We start from the raw sequence: 10,198 nt of genomic DNA on the forward strand, positions 1-10,198 counted from the left end.
GAGGAATCCCAGGGAATCTCCGATGGAGACCAACGACCGCTGATTTTCAGACCGTTGGTGTGGGCTCACCACCTCGTGAGTGAGGCGTCCATCACTACTTTATCTCCGGCCATGGTTGCCAAAAAGATTCTCCCTTGAGGACATTTTCCTTGCAAGCCCACCATAGAAGATCTTGAGCCACACTGGCCGGAACTTGCAAAAGATCTGACATATCCCCCAAAAATCGGGACCCTTGAGGGCCCATGGAAAAGATCTCATTCTCAATCTGGCCTCTGGCACCAGAAAAATTAAGGATACCATGAGACCGAGTAACCTCAGAAAATCGAAGGCCGGTAGATGCTGAGCACTCTGGAACTTTGTTACCATCTGCAGAATGTGATGAGCTCTCACCTCAGGAGGCAAGGCTTTGCCAGAAGATTTATCCAGGACTGCTCTGATGAATTGGAGTCTTTGGAATGGTATCATATTTGACGTCTTGTAATTGAGGGAGAAGCCCAGTCTGTGTGGGAAGTAGCAGACCATGTTCAGATGTTCCTGGGCTTGTTCGGGTGAATGTGCCCTGATTAACCAATCGTCCAGGTAAGGGTAGACATGAATCTCACGTCTCCTGAGGCTCGCTGCCACTACCGTCATAAGCTTGGTGAAAACCCTCAGGGCGGAGGTCAACCTGAATGGCAGAACTCTAAACTGATAGTGAGAATTGCCAATCGCGAACCTCAGGTACTTCCTGTGCTTGAGATGGATCGGCACATGAAAGTAAGCCTCCTGAAGGTCCAATGATACCAGCCAGTCTTGGTGTTGGAGAGCCTGAAGGATCTGAGAAAGGGTTACCATCTTGAACTTGTCCTTCCTGAGGAACTTGTTCAAGTTTCTTAAGTCCAAGATGGGTTTCAATCCTCCGTCCTTTTTTGGGATGGGAAAGTATGGGGAATACCAACTCTTGTTCCTCTCCGCTACAGGTACATGTTCAATTGCACCTTTCTCTAGCAGGGTCAACATTTCCTGCAACAGGAGCGGATCTGGAATTTTGACAGAGTTGTATCCCGTTGGATGATCCTGAGCCCTTTTTTGAAAGGGAAGGCAGTAACCCTGGGCTACTGTCTCCAGTTCCCAAGCATCTGAAGTAGTGCCCCGCCATTCTTTCAGATGCTGAGAGATCCTGCCTCCCACCGGGATCTTGTGGGTCAAGGCCTCAGAGTGGCTTTGCAGCGGCTGTAGCAGCGGCTGAGGGGACAGATGCAGCTGCTGGGACTGATCTAGCACTCTTTCCTCGTCCACCACGAGGACATTTCCTTTGTCCTCTTTGACTGGCCTGTCCTCTTCCTCTTCCAAATGAGGAATAAAAACAAAAAAGACGTCCCCTCCAGGAAGATGATCCTGAGTAGGAGTGTTGGTGAGGTTGTCGTATGGAGGCGCTAAATGACTTAACCAACTCCTTAGAGGTCTGCAGCTACTTCAAACTTTCATCTGCCTTGCTGCCGAACAACCTCAAGCCGTCAAATGGCATATTGAGAACTCTGGCCTGCACTTTCGGTACGAAACTCGACTTTCTCAGCCAGGCAAATCTGCGTAGCACGGTGCTAGAAGCCATGGACCTGCTGATGCTGTCAGCAGTGTCTAGTCCTGATTGAAGGCATTCCTCCATAGCCTCCTTTCCATCTTTCACAATTGCAAGGAAACCGTCTCGCTCCTCGCCCTCAGGAAAATGTTCAGCCGCTGCAGTAATACAATCCCACAGGGTGTATGTGAATCTTGCAAGGGTGCAAGTCACAGTTGTAGACTTTAAGGCCAAGCTGCTCGAAGAGAAAATCTTGCGAGACCAGGCATCCATTTTTTCATCATCCCTATCTGTTAGAATTGAAGTGTATGCCGATTGTCTAGTGGAAGTGGCTGCCTTGACTACTAAACTCTCAGGATTAGGATGTTTAGTTAAGTATTCGGGGTCAGAAGAAGAGGGTCTGTATTTTCCTGAACATTTTTTATTTACCGCTGGTCCAGAATCTGGGGTTTCCCATGCGGCCATAACCTTTTTCTGGAGGGCAGTGTGAAAAGGAAGGACAGGATCCTTTGGAGGACCTCCACTGAGAATGTCTCTCATGTCGTCTTGCTCATAAACGGTGGAATTTCTATTCCACCCCATGAATTCTACCACCCTATTCATAAGGTTCCTATTTCCCAATTCTGCATGGTCAGCAGGGTCGGGTTTATCAAAATCCAATTCAGGAGATGTATCTAGACCACTAGCTGTTTGCAGACATTCATAGAGGTCAGCTATTTTGGAGTGAGGATCAATTAGTTCCTCAGGAACTTCCCTTGTACCATATTTTACCCCAGCAGGGGAAATATCCTCCTCAGAAGATTGTTCTTCGTAAGTAGAAGCCATAGACTTGAAAAAGTCTAGTCTAGGTAGGCACAGGGTGAAAAATGTTACCCGTGGCTTGTGAAGGAATAGATCTTGGCTTCGACAAAGGTGTCGATTGGGCTCCAGAATCAGCGTTGACCTCGGCAAAGGCGACAAAGCCATCGACGCAGGCATCGACACAGTCGAAGGAGCTTTATATGTAAGCGATGTTGAGGTAACTGTCGACGCTGTCCTCGACACTGGCGTCGAGTAGGTCTTCGACAGATGCGTTGATGAGACCTTCGACACAGATTTCGATGGTGGTTTGGTACCTGATGCTTTTTTGTCTGATGTTGTGCCCGATTTATGCACCGGTGCTTTGCTCTTCTTGTGAGGTGTGGCAGAGGTTTCCCTCGACGATACCCTCAGCGATTTTTCACCGGATTTAGAGCATCTAGTCTCTGACCTCCCTCTGTCACTCTTCGAGTGAGCCGGGGCATGGCCTTCATGCGATTTATTCGAGGGGGTCTGGGCTGCGTACTCAAAATTTGCATCATCGTGGCTCTGAGGGCCCCCCATTTCTTAGGGGAATCGTGCTTTGAGGGACATTCGATAACTACAGTATCAGACGATGACGAAGAAGAAGAAGAGGGAGATCAGTGACACCTCTTCTTTGCCTTTTTTGAAGAAGAGGACGAAGATTTACGAGTCTGACTCCTTGACCTAGATTTCTTCGATTTACATTGGGATTTACTAGACTCAACTGAGTTTTTCTTTTTTCTCGAAGCGGACTTGGAGGATTCCTCCCCCACTACCAATTTACCTCTTTGTTCCTTGAGAGCTTTGTTGGTCATGGCTTGACAGTAACCGCATTCGTCCACTCGTTGGACCGGACCCAAGCACCAGAGGCAAACTCGATGGAGGTCAGTAATTGACATTTTGTTCCTGCATTTCTAGCACTTTTTAAAACCAGTTTTGGGGGTAGACGGGTTAGATGATGAAGACATTGTTGAACTGAAGCGCCGTTTTCATACACACGAAGTGAAAGCTTTGTTGGAAAAACAGAACTGAAGCCAAAGGGCGCGGCTCGAGCCCTTTATACTGCAGATGACTTTGGCGCTCAATGGCAGCCCTCGAGGGACATCAACACTGCGACCTCGAGTACAGCACCCCCTGGTGTGGAAAAATTATTCTGAAGCAGTAAAGCTGAAGATACAAATATCTAAGATGAGGAATACGTGGGAGGATACAATCCATTCGAAGCAATAGAAGCTGTTGCCCGATTACAGAGAAAAGAAGCCAAAACCAATAAACACTCCAAGTCATGGTTTACCATAGAGTTAAGTGACATAAGGTGCATTAAGCGCTTGGTTTTCACTAAATGGCAGTCCTGTCCAACTGACTCCACACTAGAGGCCTTTAGAACTATTGCCAAACAATACAAAAAAGCCATCACGTTTGCAAAATCCTCAGCCTGCAATCTCAGAATCTCTAATGCCAAATCTGCGTTAAAAGAGCTGGTTGCAGTGTTCAGAAAATTGGCCGTACCCCCAACGAACACATAGAAAACAGTGAAAGATGAAGCATGGTGCAATAATATTCAAACTGCCATGTATAACAAAATAAACACCCTCCAGAATAAAATCAACTCCCAAAACAATGCCTTGCCCAAAGCTACGGTGTCCTTGGCGCCAGCCGTCACTCAGGATAACAGAACAGAGACCTTTGCCTTCAGAGAAGTGACCGAATCAGAAGTCATGACTATTATGAAACATATTAAGGCTTCTCTGTGTAAAGGCGATATCTGCCCAGCCAACCTCATAAAAGAGTGTGCAGACTCACTAGCCCCTTTTCTCACAGCATTTATCAATGCATCCTCATGGGTTAGACCGCTGCTAAAAAAAACCTTCCCTTGATCCTGACTCACCCAATCATTACAGGCCCATTATGACCATGGGCCTCATTCCGAGGCTGGAGGTAAGGGTTAACGGTCACCGTTAATGGCAACGGTGACCGTTAACACTTACCACCATATTCCGAGTTCCCTTTTGCGGGTTGGCATTTAACGCCTGCTTTTAGCAGGCGTTAAAAATCCAACCCGCAAAGGGACCTTGGAGTAAATTACGGCACTGTAATTTACGGTGCCGTAATTTACTCCTTCCCCATTCCCATTGAGCCCTATGGGGGCAGGAATGGGGATGGGGAACCGGTATGGTGAATGGGGACTTACCGGTCCCTCCAACCTTGGAATGGACCGGTAATTACTCCATTCACCATGCCGGATTTCCATGGAGTAAATAGCTCCATGGTTGCTTACCATGGTGCTCTTTACTCCATGGATAGCTCCAGCCTCGGAATGAGGCCCCATGCCTTTCTTGCTAAAAATTCCAGATAAAGCCTGCATATTTGCAAATACAGAACTATCTAGAAACCAACAATATCTTGGGGAAAAGACAATCTAGATTCCGTCCACGTCATGGTACCTAGTCAGCATTACTTGACCTTAAGAACCAACTACAGGAAAAAATGGACAAAGGCAAGCCTGCGCTGCTCTTTCTCCTTGACATGTCTGCAGTGTTCGATCTAGTGGACCACAAGATCTCAGTAGACACCTCAGAGAAGCTGCCCATTTTTCCCAGGAAGCCACGGCCTGGATCACCTCCTTCCTGGAAGGTAGGGCTATGAGAGTCTTCTTGGATCCGGCCTGTACTGTCCCATCCCCCATCCACTGCGGAGTCCCACAGGGCTCATGTACCTCGCCTACCCTCTACAACATTTTCACCTTACCCCTCTTCAATGATCTAGATGAGCACGGCATAGCATTTACAAACTATGCCGATGATACTCAAGTCATTCTCCCCCTCACCAGCTCCTATGAACAAGATGCAGCCACCCTCAGTGAAACCTATGCCCTCATCCAGGCCTGGATGGCGGCCAATGGTTTGTGTCTCAATGGAGACAAAACAGAAATCCTACTGGTAGGTCCTAAGGAAATGTTTAACAAACTCGACAGCCAATAAAGCTCCTTCAGCATTGAGTATCCCGTAATCACAGCCTCTGCTGCGGTTAAAACTCTGGGCGTACCCCTTGACTCCCTCTCAATGAAACGTCAAGTCAGCGCCATCTCCTTATCAGCTGCACTTACGACCAAAATCATTAATGCAGTCAAATCATACCTGTCTGAAAAAAACTGCCTTACCATTGCCAGAGCCACCATAGGTGCACAGTTGGACTACTGTAACATACTGTTCATAAGCACCTCATTGAAAAACCAGAATAAACTGCAAATCACACAAAACAATGCCCTCAGAGCGGCACTAAGTATTCCTAGGAGGGAGCACATCTCCGAGGCCAGACGAGATGCCCACTGGCTCCCAGTTAAAGAGTGAATTCTCTTCAAGATCCTCACTATCACCAATGGATGCCTATCCAACTCTGCACCCCTGTACCTGTCAGAAAACATTCACTGGAAAAACTCACTTAGACCAAAGTGGGCCCGATACTCCCACCAGCTCACGGTCCCTACCTTTAAAAGAGCCAAAGTCAGAGGAACAAGCTTTCCTGTGCTAGCTCTCAAAAACTGGAACGCCCTGCCACTCCCAATCAGGAAGGAAACCTCCCTCACTGTCTTCCGCAAAGCACTGAAAACCAAGCACCTCCTTCAGGCAGTTTCTTTGTAACCGCTGGAACTCACCATTCCTTATCTTGTAAATGTCTGTACAATGTCACAGCGCTGTTGTTATTCTGTACCATAATGTTATCTCTGTATGCACCTTAAGTGAACCCTGCTTGAATCTTCTGTAACAGCGCCACAATGCCTCAGAGCCGTTGCATGCTTTATAAATTCAAATAAATAAAATAAAAATTCTCCCTTGATAGTCTTCCCTTCTCACACGAAGGGGATCCTCTACAATGGGAACCTGCTAACCACCAACCCCAGGGAGACTATCAGGTTGTGGCCTCAACTCCCTGTCTCCATGGGAAGGGTTGCCCTGTGGTGGAGAAGTGACGAAACCAAGGGATTCTTCACATACCTTTCCCTAAAAGTCAAAGGATCCACCCATTGTTTCTGAAGGGCTTCAAAACGTCCCTCTTCTTCCCAAGTAACAAAGGGGGAATATTCAGTGGGTCCTGGAGGACTTCAATCAACAATTTGCGAAACCGGGCAAAATCATTTCCTACAATAGTTTCTTCAGGCTTTTTAGAGGGGGCTCCTCCTTGTAAAAGGGAGACAACATCCTGAGATTTGTCACAGGATACACCTTCCTCTCATCAATACGAAAGTTGCTGTCTCTCTCACTGAAAGGTAGGTCAACCTATACACATTCACAGCCTCATTGGCTACCACTTGCCAATCTAGTCCATTCACAACCGCCACTTTGAGACAATCTTTAAGGAAGCAGTTAATCCTTTCCAAAAGAGCTGTTTGTCGAATAGCTTTGTACAATCCAAGACCTGTGCTCTATTGACGCCTCTGTCAGGAACGTGAACATCTGACTTGAGCAAAACTGCACCACCTTATCAATAACAATCTACTCTGCTGGACATTTTCATGAAAATACTGCAGCCAAAGCCTTGATCACATGTCTAGTTATCTCCTCCTCCATAATCTCATACTCCTCCCATTTTGAGATGTAATACACCAGATCTATAATGTATACCACCCTTTTGCTGAGTGAGTAAATGGCCCTCATAATGTAGTGCACCATCTTCAATCACTCTGATGGGAAATTTCCATAGGAATCAATGGAGTTACACATGTGAATTTCCACTTACCACTCAATCTACACTTCATTCAGCCTTGCACCACCATGTTTAGATCTGCATCAATTTTTGACCATAAATATAATTTCCTCAGCAATTTAGTCAAGCTCCTTACAATCATGACTGTTATGGACCAGGTTGACGAACCACTTCCCCTAATAGACAGCTGGGACCAACCTCTCACCTCACATTATGCCCTTCTGGCCATCCGACAACTCATTTAACACCATGTCATACCCAGGTAGTTTCTTCACCGTGGTCCATGATCCTCGCATCAAACCATCCTTTAACACATTTGCTTTCTCAAATGAGATCATCGCATCTATCTGCTCCTGGGCATCAACTGATGAGCAAACATTGACAGTGATGATATCTTTCACCAACTCTTCATACTCTCGATCCCCAAAGTGCGGATAGCCCTGGTGGAATGCAAGAAAGTTCCCCAATCTTATAATCATCTTTAAAATGAAATTCCAAAACATCTAGCATCCATAATGGTATGTAGGGGGTGGCTGTACAAAACTGTTTGGTTGCCAATAATTGTGTCAAGGGTTTATGGTCTGTGTAAATCATGAACTTCATGTCCTTAAGCACATTGTTTAAGTCTGTGACAGATCAGCACAATGATAATGCTTCAATTCACTTACTTTATGCTTTTAATCAGCATCCCTCAGTACCCTTGAAGCAAAGACTGTCAGTTGTTAAGTTCGGACAGTATTGACTAACATCTGTGAGAAACCAGAAGGTGTCTCACCCGCTAGTCCCCACAGATCTCTTTCTCAGGTGGGCAGGGCACAGCCATTACCTTTGGATCCAGACCCTGGGGGTGGATCAGTGCGGTAGGATCACCTGGGATTGCATATTCTCATTTGACAGGGGGATTTTTAGGACAATCCAAGAGCCAGACTCATATCAGTGGGAAGTTCTACTTGCCTGGTATCCATGCGGACATAAAGAACATGTGAAATATGCCTGAAAACCAATCCACATATCCACTGCCCCTCTGAACCTCTTACCAATCATCGAAGCCCCTTTCTCCTGAATTGGGATGGACCTCATTGGGCTGTTGGAAACCTCTAGACTGGGTAATACATATGTCCTCGTGATCATTGATTACGCTACCCGATAACCAGAGACGTTCCCTATGTGGAACAATACAACCCAACAGATTTTAAAACACCTTTTACCATTCTTTTCTAGGGTTGGTCTCCCCAAGGGAATTGTAACGGATCATGGATCTAATTTTATGAGCAAACTGATGACTGAAGTTAAGGAATTACTACATATCTCCACTTTAAGAACCTCTGTTTACCACCTCCAAATGGATGGCTTGGTCGAGAGATTCAATAAAACCCTTACGATGGTTTTGAGAAAATTGGTAGATCAGGATGTAAAGGACTGGGATAACATGATCCCATGGTCCCTATTTGCAGTGAGGAAAACCCCTCAGGCGTCCACCGGTTTCTCTCCTTTTGAACTACTTTATGGTAGAGAACCAAGAGATGTCTTAGACATGCTCCGGGAGACCTGGGAAGAAAGGTATGATGCACCTATTCCCCTTTCACAAACAGCTACCCGATTACGAGAGTGTAAGAACCTTGTTCGAAAATCTAGTCTACACTCACATGGAAAAAGCTCAGGGCCAACAAAAGAAAGTCCACCTATGACAAGAAAGTAAAGTACATTTAAGAATCCTTTCAGTAGGACAAAAGGTATTAGTCCTCTTACCTACCTTTGAAAATAAACTTGCCTCAAAGTGACATGGGCTATACGAGGTACTAAAGCAAACAGGGACCTGTACATATAAAATACCCAACCTGATAAAAATCATGTAAATCTCTTAAAGGAGTGGAAAGAAAATCCTTCCACTGCCTCCACCTCGATATTGTCTTGTTTAATACTGGAGGAGATAGACAACACAGAACATATTCCCCAAGGGCTTTCTAGACAGAAGCAAGAAGGCTTAAACAACCTGGTCATGAAATTCCCCAATGCATTCTGCGAAAAACCAGGGAGAGTACATGGTTCTTAACATTATATCAGAACTCCAAAGGGAAAAGTCGACCATTTAAAACCCTACTGACTCCCAGAAGCCCGAAAACAAATAGTGGTAGAGGAAGTTAAAAAGATGCTGAAGGCAAACATTTTCAAGCCTTCTTCCAGCCCATATTCCTCCGCTATTGTATTGGTAACCAAACCAAATCATTCCTGGCAGTTTTGCATACACTTCAGGCATGGGATAGGCCATCTCCGCCTTCGATGCCTATCCCATTCCGCGCATTGATGAATTCATTGATAAACTAGGAAGTGCTGTCTTTTTATTGACCTTAGACTAGACCAAGGGATATTGGCAGGTCCCTGTATATGTACCTATAAAGAAAAGAGAGCTTTCACAACGCCCCTAGGACTGTTGCAGTTTAAAGTGCCCCTTTTGGCCTACATGGGGCCTCAGCCACTTTCCAACGGCTTATGGACAGGATATTACAGCCCTATTCCGATTTCTATGAGGCTTATATTGACAACAAACTAATTTACAGCAAGACTTGGGAAGACCATCTCTTCCACCTATATACCATCATGAGAACCCTCAGAGAAGCCGGCTTAACTGCCAATCCATCCAAATGTAAGCTGGCCCAATCAGCCGTGAGATACCTCAACTTCTTTGTAGGGAAGGGCAGTGTCCAGCCTCAACGAGGAAAAGAGAAAGCCGTCTTAGATATCCCCAAGCCTGAGAATAAGTGAGACCTCAGGGCGTTTCTAGGATTGATTGGTTACTACCCTACTTTCATTCCAAATTTTTCTGATAAAATAGCTAGATTAACCGACAAATTAAAGAATGCTGAACCCCAAAAACTCCATTGGACTGTGAGGATGACATATGCTACAACCACTTAAAACAAACATTGTGCCAGAACCTAATCCTAAACAGTACATTTTTCAAAGCAGTTTGTGTTACAAACGGATGCCTCTCTCACAGGGTAAGGAGCAGTTTTATCACAACTTTGTGATGGATTAGAGCATCCTATCCTATTCACTAGTTGAAATCTCTTCCCTCGTGAAAATAACTATTCCCTATTGGAGTTAGAGGCCCTT

The 10,198-nt window shown here is 45.6% G+C and overlaps 1 protein-coding gene across 1 annotated transcript; it reads right to left on the reverse strand.

Annotated features, from left to right (window-relative positions):
• Window positions 1–1,450: 1,450 nt before the first annotated feature.
• Window positions 1,451–2,920, reverse strand: LOC138505100 (lamina-associated polypeptide 2, isoforms alpha/zeta-like). The gene has a single exon (XM_069625410.1). The coding sequence runs from the start codon at window positions 2,918–2,920 to the stop codon at window positions 1,451–1,453; it is 1,470 nt and encodes a 489-aa protein (XP_069481511.1).
• Window positions 2,921–10,198: the final 7,278 nt, after the last annotated feature.

This window comes from Ambystoma mexicanum, chromosome 11 (assembly GCF_040938575.1).
Source record: "Ambystoma mexicanum isolate Mex_15411 chromosome 11, UKY_AmexF1_1, whole genome shotgun sequence".
In the NCBI taxonomy this organism is placed as follows: domain Eukaryota; kingdom Metazoa; phylum Chordata; class Amphibia; order Caudata; family Ambystomatidae; genus Ambystoma; species Ambystoma mexicanum.